General features: G+C 42.9%; 1 protein-coding gene across 1 annotated transcript in view; it reads left to right on the forward strand.

Moving 5' to 3' along the window:
• The window catches only part of LOC129016866 (protoheme IX farnesyltransferase, mitochondrial), a 140,311-nt gene that overhangs the window by 115,655 nt on the left and 2,666 nt on the right, over positions 1-21,990 (forward strand). The window contains exon 6 of the mRNA XM_054456629.2: positions 7,972-8,204. Within this exon, the coding sequence (XP_054312604.1) occupies positions 7,972-8,204 (233 nt within the window). The remainder of the gene's footprint in view (positions 1-7,971; positions 8,205-21,990) is intronic.

Raw genomic sequence — 21,990 nt, forward strand, 5'->3', positions numbered from 1 at the left:
ATTTACATCATTGTATTTAATTCTTAAGACAACTCTATAAAATACCTCCCATCTCACAGATGAAGAATCTAAGGCCAACAGATTAAATAATTTGCTCAAGATCACACGGCTAAACAAGTAGAAACCGGCCTTCCCTATTGTCTTTTTATTGAGCCTTTTTACCTAAGCAAGTTTGACTTGAAAGTTTCAGTCTTGCCATTGAAAGAGCCCTAATACACCCTTTCAGTTGAGGAGACCAAGGACCAGAGAGGTTAAATAAGTTACCCACTTTTAAATAACTAGTTAACTTCAGAGTCAGAACTAGAATGCAGACCACCTGATCCTACTCAGCATGCTTAGTTATGCTACCATGAGGAAACCAGAATATAGCACTAATAATAAAAAGTATTAAAGTATTTTAAAAACATATTTCTTATGAAAAATCCCAACAGATGGAATAGTAGAGTGAGTACAGTGGACCCTCAACATACTCATGGCCCAGAATCAACAACTATCAAGACTTTTACCACACTTGCTTCATCTTGCCCTTTAAGTACTTTTAATGATCGAAACACTTGTAGCTGTATGATTAAATTAAAATAAAGTAGATAGTGCGGGCAAGTCAGAAGTCTAAGGATATATCCAAAGTTCCTCTGCTAATTGATAACATAGGTAGTTCACAGCCCTCTGTTCTTCCACTAGAACATGCCAAGAGATATATAATGAAAGACAACTGAAAGTGGGTGACCTAACCAGGCCGGCCACAGTCGGCACTGGAGTGGAGTGGCTTATGTTGGCTCGGCATATGTAGCTTGGCCAGATGGGGACCAGCATCACATTGGTAATGGTATAGTAGTTATCAAATCTCAGAGAGCTTCCAGACCACGTGGATTCCTAACAAGTTCCCAGGTGATGCTGATGGTCCAGGAGTCACACTTAGAATCATGGTGTGGAGGATCTACCCAGAAATTCCAGTGAGGCCTCTTTCCTAAGGTAACTGAGCCCAGAGACACCCAAGGAGGCCATCTTAGCCTTTCTGCTCCTCATCTTGCTTCTAGAAACCAGATGTCAAGAGTAACACTTGAACTGGAAGCAAACTGCTAAGGAATTTAAATGATAAAAAGGAGTAAAAGGACTAATAAAAAAGAAACGTATTTCAAAAAAAATTTAAATATTGAATAAATTATGAAAGGAGAAAACTCAGGTGTGTATGCATGTGTGCCTGTGTGCGTCTCCAGGCTTGGGATGCTTTCAAAAATCCATCTAGGAATGGGAAGAGCTGATGGCTTTTGTTTGTTTTTTAATCAAAGGCTGAATGGTATGATTAGGAGAAAGAGTATATAGACTAATTGACCTAAAATAACAAGAAATCAGTCTTTGACATAATAGTGTTTGAGATCTCTGAGATTTAGCTCTGACCACATTTTATGAGCACTAAGGCAGAAAATCATAGTTGTGTTTAACCGAGATGAAAAATGAACACTCTTTTCTAACCTTTTTCTATCTAAAAGATAGATCTCTTGATTAAAACAGCTAAACTTCAACAACCTGAATATAACCATGATATTTAAAGATTTCATGGTAAATCAAACTTAATAACCCACATATTATTTGATATATTCTCTCTTTATTCCAAAACCATTATTATTGCTTGTCCTCTTTCTACTTAACAGTTCCAAAGAGAGTCCTTTTTTTTTTACTGCTGTCTCATTGTATACAAATATTCTAAAGAAAATCCTGTAGTTACCCCTTTATTTAACTTTTTTCCTCTGCCTTATTTCAAACAAGAGTTCAAGTAACTTGCAAAGATATGTAAAATGTGACAAAATATTCCAGAAAAAGAAGACTAAGAAGAGACAAAGTGGAGCCAAGAATAATAGAACTTGAAGTGCAAACCATGATCACCCTCATGTCATTAGACCAAAGAGCCGTTCAGTGGGAGAGGAGGGCCCACTCTCTGCTTCTAATGTGCTCCACCAATGCATTTTAGGAAATCTGGAAGATAGATTAAAGATACAAGCTAGCTGAAGGCTGTTTCTCTCAACAAAGCATTTGATAAAAATTATGTGGTGGTGTGCCCACGATTCTTCTTCCTTTAAAATGCCTAACTTGAGCCTCTCTTGTGAGGTGAATTAAACAAATGCTTGTCTCTCTTTGCTAACTTCCACATGGCAGGCGGAGTAGTCCTTCTAAAAAGCAGATCTGATCATTTTCTTCCACTTTTTAAAATCTGGAAGACTTCACCGAGTCTGCATTTGCCCCGAGGTCTCTGTTTGTGGCCTTCCTAATTTCTGTGCTCTCTTGACACCTCCCACCCTCATTCTACTCTCCAGGTATGTGGAACATAAACTTGCCATTCTTTCCTCTTTGGCCTTCTCACACGCTGTTCCCACTGCCTGCAACTCTCTTCTCCACCCTTTCCGCCCATCTCCCACACATCCATCAGGTCTCAGTTTAAACATCACTTCTTCCTAGAAACGCGTCCTGTCCACCACCCAGCATAAACTAGGTTAGGTGCCCCTGACTGCCCTGTGTTCCCTGCTGTGCCACACATGCTTGCCTTTGCCCACTGAACTGACCACCACTACAGCATCAGTGCCCCCAGGACAAGGACCACACCTGTCTTGCTCACCATATTATATACAGTTGTTTCGATTTCAGGGAATGCAGTATTAGGCTATTTGCATAATGGAGTAAACTGAAGGTGCTTTTAAGCCCCCAGGAAGCTCCTCCCAGGTGATGGCATCCCAACTCAAGACTCCGGCCACCCCAGGCCCTCAGCAGACCCAGGAAAGAAGAGGCTCAGCAAGTTGTATTACACCAGTTTGCCCCACATTCAGTTGGGAGACTCTGGGTTAAACTGATGAGCCAACAAATGAGCCTGAGTATAGGTCCTGTTTCCAAGTTATTTTACTTGCTTTGAGTCTGTTTCTCATTGCTAAAATGAGGTAATGCTATCTCAGTAAACTTGTCTTATTTGTTAATTTTAAGGTTTTTTTTTTTTTTTTTTGAAGAAACTCAGTACTGTTTTTTAATCTATCCTATTGGCAAATTTTATTTTTTGTTTTGCTTTGTTTTTAATGTCACACCCAGTGTTGATACAGGTTCTAGAAGATGGTGCTCTCATATAGTGCTGGTGGGAGTGTAAACTTGTGCAAACTCTCTGGAGTACAGCCTGACAGTACATGTCAAAATCCCTACAACCTGTGCATATCATCTGACTTAGCAGTTTCACATCTAGGAATTTATCTTCGGAATTTCTTCTAACCAGAGCTATGAACAAAAGTCTACCCATAAGATATTTATCCCAACATGCTTTTTGATTTTTAAAAATGGAAAAAGACTAAATGTCTGAAAAAAAGTATGTTGGTTGAATTAATTGTGGTGTATCCAAAGAATAAGCCACTATGTGTTATAAATATTAATGATGTTGATGTAAAAATATATTTAATAGCCTGGGGAAATTATCAAGATATATTGAAATAAATCAGGGAATAAAACCACAATTTAGCATATTCTCAATTTTTTTAAGTAGTTATATCATTGGAAAAAGGCTGGGAAGATATCAACTGGTATGTTTCTCTAACTCATTCAGAATTTCTTCTTTGTGATTTTCTAGAATTGCCAGTTTTCTGAATTGGATGTATATTAGTTTTGTTATAAATGTTTTAGGAAAAATGAAACATAACAGGAAAATAAATTTCACACAATTTGCAATTGGAGTACCTTTGCCCATAACACAAGAAAGCTCTGAAGTCTACTGATTGAGGGCTCCCCATGCCAGAAGGGGAAGGATTCCTTCAGGTGCCTGGATGCTGAGAGTGATCATGGCATCCTGGGTAAATAGCTTCATTTTCGTTTGCATGGCTTGTCAACCTACCCAGTTTTCATTTGTGCCCTTGTGCACATTGATTTAAACACCAAAATTGAGCCACATCATTTTCTGTGACTTCAACAAAGGTCAGAAACTAAACTTCCACATAAAATGGCCTATCTCAATAAGTTGAATTCATGTGTGCTCTTCTAAAAGGGCTTTTCATAACACTAATACCTTTGAATCCAGCTGGCCTCCACAGAACTTGAAGAAGGAGTAAACAACCTTCTTTTTTTTTTTTTTTTTTTAAACACAAGGGCCAATTCAGGAAAAATAAAATGTTTATCAGCCACATTTTTCTCCCTCCCAAAATAAAGCTAGTTTTTTAGAGTCTCATAGGGAAAAAAAAAAAAATCTGTTCTCATAAGCTATAAATTACCTTATTGGAAGAAGAACAACATTATAATATGTGTACTGCTTTTTAGCCATCTCAAGTTTCCTTTCTGGGTATATAGGAGATGTAACAGCACAGAGGTATCTTTGTAATCTTTCATCTGGAAAATCATATTGTGTTCCATGTTGAGAAGATAGATGGTTCCAGGTCATATGATGTATGAGGGAACTTCAAAAAGATTATGGAAAAAGTAGAATTAAAAGATAAAAATTTAAAAAAAAAACTTATTTCTCAACCTAATCTCCATCAAGGTCAAGACACTTTGGTAAGCAATGATAGCAGCCATTTAGTCTATCTGTAAAGAACTCACAGCGTCCTGGGAATTTAACCATGTCAAAACATTCTTTTTTTACATTATTAACTGAAGAGAAATGGATTCCCTTTAAAGACTTTTTAAGATTAGGAAACAAAAAGAAGGCAGAAGGAGCCAAATCAGGACTGTGAAGTGGATACCTAATGATTTCCCATCCAGATGCTCACAAGGTTGCCCGTGTTTGATGAGAGGAATGAGCAGGATCATTGTTGTGGTGGAGAAGAACTCTCTGGGGAAGCTTTCCCAGTCTTTTTCTGCTAAAGCTTTGCTAATTTTTTCAAAACACTCTCATAATAAGTAGATGTTATTGTTCTCTAGCCCTCTGGAAAGGAATCAAGCAAAATGCCTTCAGCATCCCAAAAAACTATGGCCATGAGCTTTGCTCTTGATCTGTCTGCTTTTTCTTTGACTGGACCACTCCCACCTCTTGGTAGCCACTGCTTTGATTGTCTTTGTGTTCAGGATTGTAGTGGTAAAGCCATGTTTCACCTCCTGTTATATATTCATTTTCTTCTTTTTTCGAAGAAATGCTTCAGGATCTTGATCCCATTTGTTTAAAATTTCCATTGAAAGCCCTGCTCTTGTCTGCAGCCAATCTGGGTACAATGGTTTTGGCACCCACTGAGTGGAAAGTTTGCTCAACTTTAATTTTTCAATCAGAATTGTGTGAGCTAAACCAATTGAGACGTCTATGGTATTGGTTGTTGTTTCTACTGTTAGCCATTGGTCCACTTAAATTAGGGCATGAAAAAGATTCATTTTTTCCTCACAAATTGATGTGGATGGTTTGCAGCTGTGGACTTTAATCTTCAACATCATCTGTTCTTAAACAAGTTATCCATTTGTAAACTGCTGATTGGTGGGGGGGGGCATTGTCCCCATAAACTTCTTGTAAAGCATCAATGATTTCACTATTCTTCCATCCAAGTGTTAGCATAAATTTGATATGTGTTCTTGCTTCTGTTTTAGCAGAATTCATGTTGCTTTGATAAGGGCTCTTTTCAAACTGATGTCTTATCCTCCTTAGTGCCTCAATCTAGATCCTGTTCAGACATGTTATAACAAGTTAGTGTGAGTTTCTTTTGGTGCAAAAAATTTTTGAAATCCATGCATAGTCTTTTCATAATATGCATTTTCCATGAACTTTTTGAAGTCCCCTTGTGTATCTCCACCTTAGAGAAATGTGTTTCAGCAGTTGGTGAGGGATACAGTTGAGGAACAAATAGGAAACTGAGGGATGGAAGAGATAGAGACAAGGAATGTATGTGGTCCACTCCATCAGGATGCTTGGCTTTGAAGAGTGTTGAAGCAAGAGGGGTATTACCTTGGGGGAAATATGAAGAAAGTAATTTATTTGATGCAGGAGGTTAATAGACGGTAGAGATAGAAGATAAAAGACAGATTAGGGAGGAGATTAAATAAAAACAAAAGTGGAGGGTTTATCTTTAAAAGGAATGAAAACAGCCTCTTCTGAAATGGGAGAAAGGAAGTAAATCTGAGGGCATTTGTCACTGTTGTATAAGAGGGAAGGGCATCTGTTAAGGCGTCTTGGGAGCTAGAGTGAACCTGGAGCCTTGAGAAGGCAGGAGAAGAGTTAAAATAGTCACTATAAGGAACAAAAATGGAAGTCAGCCCTGGCTAAGCACCCGTACTGTTAAACCATCCCCTTGAAATGGGGCCAGTTAGTATGAGTGTAGGGCTTTCCCAGCAGGAGCAGAGACAGTAGGTTATTGAGCAGATCCGGGGTGGGAATGTCGGATGGACAAGGCAGAATGGATTACTGAGGGTACCTGAGTGAGTGTTGTGGAAGTAACTGACCACAGGGTTCAGAAGAGATGGCCCAGGAACAGGTGGGTGGAAATGCCACCTCAGGGCAGAACGTGCACTCAGAAGTCTCTCAGCTGTAATTTATGGTTCTTCTGTCACAAGCACCTTGACAGTAACATATCCCTTATATTTTCTCATTTTGCATCAAAATTCCCATTCTGTTGGATCACTCTTTGGGCACAGTGGCTGCAGGCCAGGTAGGAAAGAGTCAGTGCCGGCCCCCATAGCAGAGTGGTAGAGTGGTGGCCAGAATTCTCCATCAAGTCACTTCTAGCTTTCATATTCTGTTGCCCTGACTTCATTCAGTACTGTAGTTCCAGCTGCTGGGCTCTCCTCTGGCCCCCTCCCGGCTGAATTCTAACTCGTCACAATTCTATAAGTTAGTCTTTTTCCTAGAGGGACCCTCTCATAGATACAGGCCTTGTCTCCCATCATGGAAACACTGCAACCCTGTGCATAGAAGGGTATCATCTCACATGTGTGCACATAGGGTAAAGTCTGCCTCTCTAAGGAGTTGGCTGTTTTTAAAACCAGAGCACCCTAGAAGCTGCACACTGGTGACTCTTGCTTGCCAAGAAACGTGTTGTGGAATCTGTAATCCAGCAGGGTCACTGAACACTATACAAACATACCTTACTCAGAAGTGGAATTATGGCTTCTGCTAGGAGAAGGCAGGCTTGAGTAACCTCCTTAGGTTTCTCAAGAAAGAATAAATAAACATGCATATAAGCAGGAACTAGTAGATCCAATTTATCTAGACTTTCAAAAAGCCTTTCACAAGATTCCATACGAAGTCTACTTTTAGAAGTTGGCTCTTTTGAGAAACAGTGATAATCATTATCATTGTAGAGTTTTAGATGATGGGTTTCATTTACATAAATAACACTGTGCGACCTCCCCTTGAAAATCCCATGTCCATAAGTCACGTTACGGCACTGGTACTACACAACGGCCACCTGGTGTTTACTGTTGTCGGGAGCCGGTAGCATGCTGAGCCTGTAATTCATTACAGACATTGTAATGATGGCAGTCAGAGGCACATCATTGCTACTCATGATCACTAATTAAGTGATGTCTTAATAAAGTATAAATACAGGGGAAGAACAGCTTCCAAAATTCAGGTAGTATTTTCTGCCCAAATCTTCCAATATTGTGTTTGAAGTGGTTTGTTCATGACCAAATATAAAATGGAACACTGTGCAGGCGGCATTGTCTCAGTCAGTCTTCAACCCTAGGAGGAAAAGATGATCATTTCTCTCGTAGAGAGGAGTAAGTGAAACCTAGCTGCCCTATAGCCAGGAAGGGACAGAACCTATATGAATCCAGAACACTCTAACCCTGACTCTCTTAACCACTTTACTCTTAGCTAGCAAAATCAAGAAGAGCAGCCAGAGCTCCCACAAACATATTCTTTCTTACTGTAAGTTTGTTTCATAAAGAGGATTCCCCATATCCAGGAATAAGCCAGATCAGTACTGCCTCTACTGGATAGGTGGATTATTTGTACTTTGTCAGTGCCGATTTTAGGTAGTGTGATTGAGTTAAGTTGGAGACGATCACTCCATGTTCTCTGCTCTTTTCCAGCCCATTGCTAGCTGTGTCCTTTGCCACTTGTTGTGCTGTTCCGGGAGTTGCCATTCTGACCTTGGGGGTGAATCCACTCACAGGAGCCCTGGGGCTCTTCAACATTTTCCTGTATACCTGCTGCTACACACCACTGAAAAGGATCAGCATTGCCAACACATGGGTCGGAGCCGTGGTTGGGGCCATCCCACCTGTCATGGGCTGGACAGCGGCCACGGGCAGCCTCGATGCTGGTAAGTGTTGCACAATGTGGAGTCTCACATGAGCACACTCGGTCAAGGAGGCATTTCCTCCCCGAGCTGTAGCACTTGGTTCGATTCCATTTCATCCCACATTAATTCTTTTAGCAAATGTGCTGATGTGGCAGACTGAAATTCTGTGGACGCAGAGTAAAGGGAGACCGTGTCATCCTGGCTGGTGGGTGGACATGACATACACTTTCCCTTGTAGGGAATGTCTAGGAGAAAACAAAGGAAGCAGTGCTGCCTACCTGTGACTACAGGTGGATAAAGAAAGTACCTGAAGCCATGATGAAAATCACAAACCAAGCTAGGACTAACCAGTTCATGGGGCGGGGAGAAGGTATCTGGAGCCGGCCTCCAGTCTCCCATCAAAGGGGTTTCGTCTCACGAGCCAGCCTCCTGTGTTCCCCTCTTATGAAAGGGCAGATTATCTTCATTAGTTTCTAATTTATTTTTATATGATTTGCTTAAATTGTTCATACTGTCTACAGTAAAACCATTGAAAGATTCCTACATGTTTTTGGTGGTATGTCACAACTAAATTTGTGGGGTGAAAATAGCTCATTTTTACCATCTGTAAGGGAAGTTTCAGAGTCTAATTAGTCAAGTAATTAGTGTTTTTGACCAACACTTAGGAAGGAAGTGGTGAGGTTTCCTGCAATATATGTAAGTACATATTTTTCACATGAGAGATCAAAAGGCAGTTGACCATAAACCGTTACCCTGTAAGCCACATTTCTGAAACTTTTCATAAAAGCTCTTACGCTCCAATTTGGCAAGCTTACAAATGCGATTACACCTTTACCATGATTGTCTCTTAGAATGGTTTTAATATCCTGTAAATGTCAGATTTTAATGAATCTACAAATACCATATTCTAAAACGTATGTGCTTGTGTGTTCTGTGATAAAACTAAAACCAGAGCCCCATCCACGTGGGAGGCAGTGTCAGCAAAGCGGTGGTGAGCAAGGAAGCCAGCGGCGCTGCCTAGATGGGGAGCCCGACCCCACCACTCATGAGCTGTGCATCCTTCGCGGCTGAACTCAGCCTCTTTCTGCCACTGTCTCCTCATCTCCTACATGGGGCTAATAATCTTCTCCCCTCCTGGAGTCATTGTGAGGATGAAACAAATCGTTATTTGTAAGGTGCTGGACCATGGTGAGGGCTCAATTTGGGATCTCTATGCTGTTGTTATCATTCAGGAGTCCTCCTTCATACAGTGGAGGGACTGGCACAGATCAGGAAATGGAAGATTTTGTTTGGTTTGTAAGCTGAGCAATGCAGCTTTGTCCTCTGGCTGTTATTTTGAAGACTGAGGCGCCTGCAGGCCTGGTGGGAAAGAGTGCAGGGGTCCTTTTGTGAGGTTTGCAGTGGGTGAGGGAAGGGAGGGTTTAAAGCCTGGGCTTGGCATCCCTGGGCTAGATGACATCTGCGTGTTCATCCTGGTTTATAGTTGACCTTCACAGAGCACACCTGCACACCACCAGCCCTTCTGCTCCCGGTCATGTTCCTCTTCCTTAGTTCCACCTGGAGCTCACCTGACTTGACCCCAATTCCCTCTCCCCCTTAACGCAACTGTCCTCTTCCCTCTTGTTTCCCTCAAACCTTTCTAGTGATTGTGCAGACATTTGAGGTGGAGACCGTGAAAGACAGTGTGGGACTTCCTAGGCTGTGCATGGGGAGTATCCCCCTTCCTCAAGGGTGTAGCCCCACTTCAGCACTTGGGTCCCTGCACTGAGCCACCTGCCTATCTGATGGAGACACCCCATCCCTGGCAGGAGTGCCTGAACCCTATTCAACTTCCTCAAACCTGGCACCAAGCAACAAGAACCTTCTCTTTCTGGGAAGACCCAGACAGGGCCAAAGTCAGGGCCAAGTATTACAGCCTTAGGGACAGGTAGCACAGGAGACTGGTATGGGCAGTTCAGTCCCAGGCCATGGAGAACTTGGTCACCACTGTTGTGCAGTGTTGTCCTAGGGTCCAGGTTCTTGCTGAGGGCTAGAGGCCCTTGTCATACTTCCAGGCAGTTTTCTCCTGAAGAGAGCCTCAGCATGTGCAGGCTGGAGTTGCCTCCCCGGAGGCTAGAGAAAAAGAGCTTTCCAAAAGTCCTCACTTAGGAGTGCACATTCAGACAAGAGCCCTTATTTGTTTAGGGATAGTCTGGATTTGGCTAAACTGCTAATAGTCATATTTAAAATAATTTTTTTTTTTTTTGAGATAGCATCTTGCTGTGTCACCCAGGCTAGAGTGCAGTGGTGCAATCTCGGCTCACTGCAACCTCCGCCTCCTGGGTTTTTAAGTGATTCTCCTGCCTCAGCCTCCTGCATAGCTGGGACTACAGGTGCCCGCCACCACGCCCAGCTAATTTTTATATTTTTAATAGAGACAGGGTTTCACCATGTTGGCCAGGATGGTCTCTATCTCTTGACCTCATGATCCGCCTGCCTCGGCCTCCCAAAGTGCTGGGATTACAGGCGTGAGCCACCACGCCCGGCCTAAAATAAATTTTTTAATGTTGATTATAGTCTTTCTATAATACAGATTTAATCATTTGTATACAAACTCATTAATGATGGACAGCTAAGGGCAGCTCATCCCTTGTTTAGGTAGCAGAATGAAAGTACATATTTGTCTTGGAAAATGAGACCCCTTTTCTACCCCGACAGAACCTGGTATAAAACAGAGAAGTCTGAAAGACATGTATAACCACAAAGAGAAGTTCCCTTGGCAGTTTTTGAGGTTGGCTTCTATTACAGTGTATCCTTTTACTTTAAATCTTAAAGATGCATTGTGGGGCACACAGTAACAACATGACTTACTGCCCCCAGAATCCCAATTAATTGCAGATCAACCCATATGCTTAAAGCCTTGTCAAGATTATACAGAAAGAACACTACTACTTTACATAATGCTTCAAACTACTTCAAAAAAGTTTCCAAACATTAATTTGATAGAACCAACTTGAGATAAGCAGCAAATACTTAATTGAATGAACAAATGAGTGAACATAGGTACCTTCTATTTTACAGGTGATAGAATCTAAGAGAATGTATTTTTAAACAGATTTTTATTGCTGGGATTTTAGGAACTGGGTTGAATATGGTCTTATATTGCTAAGTCATCTTCTAGAGCTGTACTGTCTTGTGTGGTAGCCACTAGGCTCAAGTGGCTATTTAAATTTAAATTTATACTAAACTTTAAAATTCAGTTACCCAGTCCCGTTAGCCATATTTCAAATGCCCAAAGGCATATGTACCTAGTAGCTACACTATCAACAGCACAGATGTAAAACATTTCCATTATTGCAGAATGGTGACTTAGACTGTACTGCCTAGGTGGAAAGGTTGATGTTCTTATGAATCTACGTTTCATCATCCTCACATGAATATGTACAACAAATAATGAGACTGTACCTGTGGTCTCACTAAAACAGTGGTTTGCAAACTTCAGAGAACACGATAATTACCTGGAGAGCTTGCTAACACAAAGATTCCCGGGTCCTACCCCTGGAACTTCTGATTCAGTGGGCTGGGGTGGGGTCTGAGAATTTTTATTTCTAACAAGTTTCTAGTTGCTGCTGATGCCCCTGGTCCAGGGACCACACACTTTAAGAACTACCAGTTTGCAAAGACAGAACCAGACAGAGCTCTAGCCATTAGAATATCTTGAAAATACCTAGAGATTAGGGCATAGGCAGATGGTATTATTTGAGATGTACTAATGGTGTCATTTATATTATTCACAGAGGGTATATCTCTCATCTGGGTTTTTATCTTAGGGGACATGTATAGTTATAAAGAGCCCTTCTGAGAAGAAAAAAATGGCCGAAAAGGTTTCCCATCTTCTGTGGTATTGACAAGCACTTAATCTTTGAGCCCCCAAAGATGGATCACTTTAGATCACCACCTTTATAAACTGGTCCCCATAATTGCTTCATCATGCAAGTGTCGACTGGGGACCTACTGTTTGCCAGGCATTGAGAGACACAAACATAACTAAAACCCAGTGAGTGTCCTCAGGAAATCATGTCTCAGGGTCTTTGGGGAGAGGCAGGCAGGTAATCAAATGATTGAGTGATCTAAGAGCTTTAACAGGGTATCTTCAGAGGGCTGTGGGCTCTCTTAACTTACCCCAAACTGGTCCCAGACGACTTTGGAGAAGAAAGACTAGAGAATTAAGTCATGACCAGTTTCCTTGAGGAGGGAATATGCTTTCCAGGAAGAGGGAAGAGCCTGTACAAAGGCTTACAGGCCTGAAAGCCAGTCTAGAGTGGGGTGGGGACACGTGCAAGGATGAGCCACCTGCAGAGGAACTCATAGTTCATTCAGTGGTGAGAAAGACCCACTGGAGCTTGAGGCAGCATAACAGCAGGGTCATACTTTTAGGATCATTTAACAGTGTGCTGCAGGTTCTCCAAGGTATTGGAAAGTCAGTAAATTGCAGAAGCCTGCCTTTATTGTCCTTCCAAGCCTGTGTGCCTCCTCTCACCTCCTGCTTCCTCTCTTCCACTTACTTCTGTCTCCACTAGGGCTCCACCTACCCTAGACCTGCTCCCTCCCAAACTCTCTTTGCCCTCCCTAGTTAATTTAACATTTTGCCTTTTAAGTAGTGAAGCATCAATCTGATCATCCTTTGAAGATGCAGCTTGTTAACACCAGTGACCCTCCAAGCGGGGAAATGGATGAAGGATACATGTTTGAAGGGAGGCAGGTTGCACTGAACATATTCCCTTCTGAGCCAAGACATCAAATACCCAGCACCAACCCTTTAGTCACCCAGTCACCTTGACTGAGGATACTTTTGCAAAAGCCCTTCCTGGGGCTCAGTAGATGGTAGTCAAGATGGAGAGGAAGCAGCTGAGCCAAGATTTGAAATGGAAATCCTGCAGCCTCATATATTGAAGGCCCAATATATTTTGGAGGAGAGATATTTAAAGATTGGTAGCTATAGAAAACACTGTGCATTCGAGGCAGCCCATGGGTCAGAGTGCTCTATCAAGCAAGGAAATGCAGTATGTCAGGAAGTACCTTTTCACCTTTGTGGTGTCTGGATCATTTTGTGCTTTTTGTGGTGGCTACAGGTCCAGATTAAGAATTCCAGGGGGCCTTGAGCACTGAAGAGATTGTGATGCCTCCTCTCTTCCTGCAAAGACATAAAACATAAAATAACTCTAAGGATGTTCCATGGGATTCTGATTTTTTTCCCCCCACAACTACTTTGACTTTTTAAAAATCAGATAGTGTAAAAGAACTTCTAATTGTTCTAGATTCCCGGTGAGAGGTGTGGGTCCCACATGGGTGTCTGACCGGGCCGCTTCGGGAATCCAGCATGGGGTAAGTGAGGTAGGATGGCAGGGTGAAGAAAATGGCACAGATGAGCAGATGGACGTTGTGAAAGCTAAGCAAATGTGAATTGTTCTTGATGTTTGCTATTTTATAACTGCACAATGAACTGTAAGCAGCTCAGCTTTTCTCCCCGTCACAGTGCCAACAGCTTTCAGTCCAGTGCTTGCTACAGAGAGTGCTGTGCTGCAAAGCATGGGCCCAGCCCAGAGAGTGCTCCTTGTGGTTGTTCTGTCAGGGTAGTCAGGACTCTGCGGCCCAGCTGCGTCTGTGCACAGGAAATAACTTCATTTTACAAAGCCCTTCTGTCTATAAAGGTAATCATTATAATGGGATTTTACTTTTGTCCATTTTCCTCTCAGCCTCAGAGTTAGGCCTTTTCCTCTCACCTGCCTAATTACCTTATCTTAATTTTTTTTTTTTTTAATTCAGCCTAACTGCTGTTAGCAAAAAACATTAAAAATGCTTCCTAGCTAAAATTCAGGAAAGGCAGAATGAGAGGATTGCTTTCTGGCCCCTGGTCTAGCCAGCTTGTTGTCACAGGAACTGCCGCACTTGGTTTGATTCTGCACACAGGGAATGGCAATGACAGAAGTGACCTGCTGGAGCCGAGGTGAAGGAGTCCACTCTGAGGAGGTAGGGGAGGGAGGGGACTGCAGATAAGTGCCCAGCCAACATTCCAGCTGCAAGCGGGCCTGGAGCCATACGCATTAGACCTCTCCACAGTGTTTATCTCCAGAGACTATTAGTGTATCTCAGAGGCTTTGGGTTAAATCCCCTCCCCCTCCTTCTTGCCAAGGCCCCCTCTTTTCATCACTCCAATATCTTAGAAAGGTTCAGATTATTTTTCCTCATTTTCCTAAATTTGAATAAGTCCCATGTTTCAGGAGTGTATGGATTGGGCCTCCATAATGACCATCTTGTAGAGTGGATTTGCAGTTGCCTTTGGCTTGTAATTCAGATGTGTGTTAAGCATTAATTATGTCACCCAACATTTAGTTACAAATGAGGACTTAGAAATGGGATCTTATCAGGAAGTGACATTTGGCAGATGGATGGTTTTAGTAACAAAAAGAGAATGAGATTTTTTACCCTCAGCTGGTAAACTACAAAATGTTCAGTTCTGGTTCACTTTATTTACCTCCCTTATTCCTGGATGAGAAAGTAGAGTCGGAGTGAATTTATTCACTCACCCATTCAACAAATATTTGTTGAGGGCTTACTAAGTACCAGGTGCTGTTTAACCCAAGCACTTAATGATTTCCTTTATAACGCTGCCTCGGTTTGAAACCAAACTTGAAAATAAGTATCTGTGTCTGTGTTCACTTTGTATAAGATTTTACCATAACTAGTTTTAGCGCTCCAGATTAAGTTATACTAGCCTTGGAGCTCCAGATTAAGCTAAATGATATTTTTAAAGACAAAATAAACAAGGAACACTTTCACGGGAATATTAGCAAACAAACAATATTTAGAACACTATATTCTCTTGAAAGACCAAAAAAAAAGAGCTACGAAAGAACATACTAGAAATTACGTTGCAAGCCCCCAGATTGGTGGTATAATTGGAGGCAAACTGGTACTAAGGGCACTGAGGTCTTGTCAGTTGTGCTGTGTTGACCATAATTGATCACAAGCTTTTAGGGAGCTGGGCCAGTGCCTTCCTGAATGAATGATAGATGACAGTGTGGTAGGCCAGCCTCTGGTAGACATGGTGCCTGGAGCAGAGTGCACATGTAACTAGTATTCTTCAATGAATTAATATTTAAGTGATAAAGATGGAAAGACCTTCCAATATGAGCTAAGGGAGTAGGAAGCATTTGAATTTCAGAGAGAATTCACAGGTGCTTGAAACGTCCTTCCAAGGAAATGGCAAGAAGAGAAAAAGGGGAGCACTGTTTTCAGAGTCAGAGCTTTTTGCTTCCTTTACTCCCATCTTTCTCTCTAAGTGAAACCTCCTCATGACTCTGCCTGGAAGGCGGCAGCACACAATGAGGTGAGGCAGAGGAGAGAATCCAGCTCCCTCCTGCCCACTGAGCCTCTCCATTATTCCTAAACTACTAGCAAAGAATTCTTCAAGGGCAAGCAGTTATTGCCCACTCTATTTCCTATTTTCAGGGGACTTTTAATCTTCCCTTTTGTCGCCTGTGCAGTTGATAAACTGGCCCCACATCCTCTTCCCTTTATCTGCAGCACCATAGAAGTCTATTGCACTGTTGAGGCTGATCTGTTTCACAAGCTCCTTTGTGTTGCCCCTCAAAAGAAAGGCTTTGAAATCTGTGACCATGAAGCTCTGGGTTTGGCTTTGCTTCCCCAGCTAGCCCCCAGTCTACATAACCACATAACCCTGAAAGCACAAATAGAGCCAGTCATGGAGCAGACGCGCTACCGTGGGCCACATCAGAGAGGAGACCATTGTACTGGCGAGGAAAGACCTCCCAAACCCAGCACCAAGGTTCACTGGAGCTAGGGTTCTTTATCCTTTGCAAGGCCATTCGTGGATGGTGAGTGACAATGGGTTTGGGGGGTGGGGGTGGGAAGGTGCCCACTGGGCAGTGAGAGAAAACAAGCCGAAACCGATGAACTCCATTCCACAAGGAATTTCCTGACAGAGTCAGAGCTCCAGCTTCAGGATTTTTGTCTCCACTCCATTCAGATACCATTTAGCTGGAATTGCCTTAGTTTTGTCAGCAAAGTGATGGAGGTGTGCTGTGGACAAGAGCATTTCTGGACAATGGGCAGAGGTGGAAATGATTGTGATTCTCCTGCAGTCTATATGTTGTGGAATGTTTGATAGATGTTTCGAAAGAATATACAAATACATAACATTTTCAGTGAGTCATCAGGAAGACATTAATGAGCCTTGCCCCACCTAATACAGCCCTCTAATCAGAGCCAGGTGCCACTGGATGAGGGTTCCCTCCAGCTGTCCTTACATACAGTACAGCAGATGTGCCCTTCTCCATTTTCCAAGTAAGGAGGGAAGTAACGATGCCCTGCACACCTAGACATTCTGTGGAGTTGCCTTTGCAGTGGGATTTCTGCTCCATGCTCTCAGGAAGCTGCCGTGCTCTGGAGAGCCATGTCTACAGATATGCCACCTAGATTTTCAGAATTTTCTATGTTCACAGACTAGCCAGTATTTGATTAACAGAAGAGAAGTGGACATTTCTTTCAAACGTGATTAAACCAAATATGTACAGAGATTGTGCAGGGTTAGGAAAATGGGAAGATACAGTTAAAAGAAGTCAAAAACACGTGGTTTGTGTGAATGGATTAAAACTCAGAGACCAATTTTACATCTCAGTTTACAAATTACTTCTTCCAGGAAGCCTTCCCTGACCTCTCAAGGCTGAATTAAGTGTTCTCCTGCCCTGCACTAAGTAACATTCACCATGGGCTGTAATCCCTTTGTGTTGTCTTTCTCCCTGGCCAGACATCAGCAGAGGACTTTGAAAACAGACTGTACCTATCTCTAGGGGCACACAGTCCAGATTTGTTGTCATAGATGACAGACCCAATAAAAATGGACTGCTTTAGGAGCTTGAGGCAGAGGAGATGAGTAGAATACTTATCTTGAAGGAAGGTGAGGTCTTTGAATTAGTCAACTGAGTGCTTTATGTTTACTCCACAAGGAAGGTGGGTTCCACCACAGCCCCAGCACTAATTCAGGCCTTCCTGTTCTAGTTCACCTTATCTTGATGAAGAGAGTAATTTGTTTTCATCTTTTATAGGAGGAGAGGCAGTTGAAGCATATCAAGTAAAGCCGTGTGTGGGTGGTGGTTTTCTGATTACAATCCATTAAGGCTAGGCTGTGATTTCCAAACCTCCTTCATTTGTGACATGAGCCAAACCCACACCCAATTTCCTCTTACAGAAAACAGCATGCTACTCTCAGGAAAATGATTTCTTTAATTATGTTTATTTTAAGCAGAAGCATTACTGAAAAAAGTGTATTGAGCAAAACAAAATACTTCGGTTGACACACACAAAAAAGGAGGGCTTTTGAGAAAGACAGGGAAAATCTCACATTTGGAGCTGGTATTTTAGCCGTTTTCCCAGCTGAGGTTGCTCTTTCTGAGCCATTACTAGAGCAAAGCAGACACCGAGCTCTGAATGATCCGATTCCTTCCCCCATTTCTAAGTTATCACTGATGTTGTTTTTCTTGAAAGACACTTCTCCCGTGCTTGTGGCTGTCATAACTGCAAACTCTTTGAATCTGAGACAGCTCATGAGCTGGGGCTGGGCTTCTCTGTACATCGTGTTCAAAGTCTCAGCGTGACCCCACGCCCCAAGACTCTAACAACGCTTCCTCTTACCAGTCACTTTAAAATCCAGAGGTCACTTTATTTACCATCAAAATATAAAGAAGTCTACTTGCATCACCCTGTTTACTCCATCAGTTGCACCTGAGCATTCCAACCTTTCCTCTGTCCTTTTTAATTCCCTAGCAGTACCCACTGCCAAGAAAAAATGCCATCTGGTTGATAGTTTTTTCTTTAAAACAGATCTCTCTCTTTTTTTTTTAAGGTACTAGAAAATGCTTCTGCAATTTTTTCTTTCAGCAAGCCTTCCTCTACCCAGAGCATCCAACAGTCCATTGATGTGGGAATGTCACTAATTTGAGTCTGTGTGTGGCAACAACTTTTTTTTTTTTTTTTTAAGAATTGATGTCTTGCTCTGTCACCCAGGCTGGAGTACAGTGGTGCGGTCATAGTTCACTGCAGCCTAGCACTCCCAGGCTCAAGCGATCCTCCCTCCTCAGACTCCCAAGTAGGCCAGACTATAGGCACGTGGCACCTTGCCTAATTTTTTGTAGAGATGGGGTCTTGCTATGTTACCCCAGATAACCAACCACATTCTAACAGAAGGTGCTAATATCTTGTGCCAGTACTGCTGAATATCATCAGGCAAATTAATCTTTCTCATCTATAAGATGATGATAATGATACCTATAGGTGGGGTTGTTGTAAGGATTCGAAAGCATACGTGTAACTGCCTGGCACTTGAAAGCCACAGGCATTTCAACTGAGATGTCTATTATGTACCTCAAACTTAAAATAGTCAAAAATAAAACCGTTTGTGTCTCTAGCGTGAGCACACTCACCAGTGTCTGTCCTAGGGTTCCCCACCTGAGTAACCCCCTCTGCCACCCCCTCTGTCTCTCGACCCCCAGCCTGTTCCCCCCCTGCACTGGGGGAAGACCCCACTGCTTATCTTGATTTCCAGATGCCTTCCCAGCCCCATCTTGTAACTGTCCCTTCCTCACTTCAGCCTCCATGCTGTCTCAGAGGCCTACTGGGACCTTTCCCAGCATCCAATAGAGTTATCCTTGCCATTAGTTGAGTCATGGCTTAAATGTCACCTATGGAAAGGCCTTCGCTGAGCACTCAGTCTCAAGTCACCCCCATTGCATTACCCTGTTTTGAGTCTAGTCTCAAAATAGCCATCAGCACTGTTACTTGTGTTTATGTCCATCTCCCTCTAGACTTTAAGCAGGACTTTGTCTTGATTGCCACTGCCTTTCTAGCACCCAAAATTGTGCCTACATGTGAGACACCTGTCATCTGTTTACCAGGTTAATGGATTCAATAAATAATAGCTGCTCATATTATCAGCATTAAAATTGAGTGTGTTTGCATGAACTAAGATTTATACATATATAAATTACATATATATATAATAAAATTTAAAGTTAAAAATGAATTTGGGGGATTTGACAGTAACCCTACTGAACTAGGGACCCTAAAATCAGGTCTTTGTTATATTTCCTCCCATACTGGAAGACTGAAAAGGGGTTGACTGACTTATGGAAGCCACAGAAAACTATTCATGGATATAAAAGGAGGCCCTCATCCCTCTTAAATCATCTGTACCCACACAAATTCCACTTGATAAGCTACAACTGCCCTGTCTGATAAACATAACTCAGAAATGATTAAGTTTCTCCCCAGAACAATGTGCATTAAAAATCCTCCTCCTTTCTTTTAGATGACTTGCAAAGCCTGCCCCTAGTGTCACTCTGCACTCTCTGCTGTTGAGCAATACAGGACACAGATTAAAGGAGGAGCTGGTTCCTTCTCATGCTCACTGGCATTTGCACAAACAGGGACCCCTCAGTGGCTTATAGCCCCAGACTTATTTTCTGAAGTATTCTGCATTATGTAAAGTGCTCTGTCTCCTGGTGAGTTCTGCCTAGCAGTAGCCCCCAGCTCCCTTTTTCTGAACATTCCCACAGACCAGGGACTTAAAAGATCCTCATTACCTGAAATAGGACTGTGGTTACAAATTCTCAACCTCTTCTCTCCCTGGGCAGGATGGCGCTTTCCAGGGCAGATGACACAGTGGGTTGGTGAACTCTCAATTCTCTGCCAGGGACCCCATGGAGAAGGTGGTTCCAGAGGAGGGGAAGGAGAAGGTAGACAGAATCCTGTAGTTTGCCTGACTGGTTCCCAAGCCGGTGTTGGGAAACAGTGATCTTGGGGATAACTTAATTGGCTCCCATGATGAGTTTGGGTGCACTTTACTACAATATTATTACATACTTTCTGTGTTCTAATGCCTGGAGATTCACAGCAAAGTGAACATACCCTAAGAAGTTCACTTCAGGTAGGAAATGCAGACACATAAATGTCTGCCTGGACCCTGTGGCTTGCTCAGGAAAAGACACTCACAGTTGCTTATCACAGACCATACCCACAGTCTGGCTACCCTCTTAGTGACTTTCCCCTTGGATGTCCCAAAGGCATCTCAGACTGAACACACCCAAGGTCACACTAATGACCTCCTCTCCCCTTCTTCCCTGCCAGTGAGTGGCATCTCTATGGATCCATAAGCCCAGGACTTGCTATTGATACCTCCTCCCTCTCTCCTCCCCTCCTTATTTACACTGCACGCACATCCTGTCCCTTTTGCCTCCCAAATTCCTTCCAAATTCATCTTCTTTGCATCTCTACTGTCACCATCCTGATCCTAACTACTGTCATCCTTCATCCCCTCACTCCTCATCTCCTGATTGGTCCTTCCACACCTGCTTTAGGCCCCTCCAGTGTGTCCTTCACAAATAGGATCACTTAGCACTGGTGCCCCTCCCCTCACCCCCTACACACATAGGTGCACACACTCACACAGAGGTACACATATACACACATACACACAGGCACACACGCTCAGCACTCTTATACGTTAAGTTCCTTCTGTGGCTTTCTGTTGCTTTTAGAATACCAAAGTCAAGGCTGAGTGCAGTGGTTCATGCCTGTAATCTCTGTACTTTGAGAGGCTGAGGCAGAAGGATTGCTTGGGGCCAGAAGTTCAAGGCCAGCCTGGGTAACATGGTGAGACCCCATCTCCACAAAAAGTTGTTTTAAAAAGTTTTCTGAGTTCGGTGACACGCACCTGTAGTGCCAGCTATTCAGGAGGCTGAGGCGGGAGGATGACTTGAGCCCAAGAGATTGAGGCTGCAGTGAGCTGAGACCATGCCACTGCACTCTAGCCAACCTTGTCCTGAAGAACTTTCCCTGTCATTCTCAGCACTCCAGCCAAACCACACCACCTTCCTTTTTTTTTTTAATCATGCAATACAATTGACTTTTTAAATATATATAGTTCTGTGACTCCTAACACGTGTTAATCTTTTTTTTTTTTTTACACCGTCCACACCTCAAACCTTCCAGCCCCAAGGCCTGTATGAATACTGTCCCCTCCACCAGCCCTGACTTGACAAAGTCACCACTCTCTCCAGCTCAGCTCAGACATCCCTTCCTCAGAGAAGCCTCCTCTGGTCCCCTAGACTCAGTCAGCTCCTCTTGTGTGTCTTCACTGCATGATGCACTTTTCCTCACTGCATTTGGAGTGGTGACTTTAGAGTCACTAGTGTGGCTCTTGATGTCCACCTCCTTGACTGAAGGGTCTGCTCAGTGCAGGCAGGAGCAATCGTGGATTGTTGCTCGCCATGGTATCCCCAGTGCCTAGCACAGTGCTTACCCCATAGTAGGCACCCGGGGAGCATTTTTTGCGAGTACTCAGTCACCTGCACAGGAATAACCAGCCCCTGCCTTCCAGTCCCCACCCTGCTACCTGTCCTTAGGTGGCTTCGTGCATGTCATAGGAGGACCCTGGCCTGAAAATCAAGCAACCTTGTTTTGAATTGCTCTTCCATCTCTTTTTGGAGAACTTGACATTGCCTAATTTTTTTTTTCAATGAAGTTTATAAATCTACCTCAACATCCGATGGTCAAGATTAAAAGGGGCAAACTATGAGAGTAGGGTCTGTCACATAATAGGAGCTCAGTGAACAGCAGCCTTCATTCCACCCATGTGGGTGCTGGGGAGACTGTTCCAAAGAAAGGGGCAAAATGGTGCTCAGGGTGTTATGTTCTTGTTGAAAACTTACAAAGCCATAGACAAGTTATCATTGTACTCTGGGACCGTTTT

The sequence above is a fragment of the Pongo pygmaeus genome, chromosome 19 (genome assembly GCF_028885625.2).
Source record: "Pongo pygmaeus isolate AG05252 chromosome 19, NHGRI_mPonPyg2-v2.0_pri, whole genome shotgun sequence".
NCBI classification, from domain to species: Eukaryota; Metazoa; Chordata; class Mammalia; order Primates; family Hominidae; genus Pongo; species Pongo pygmaeus.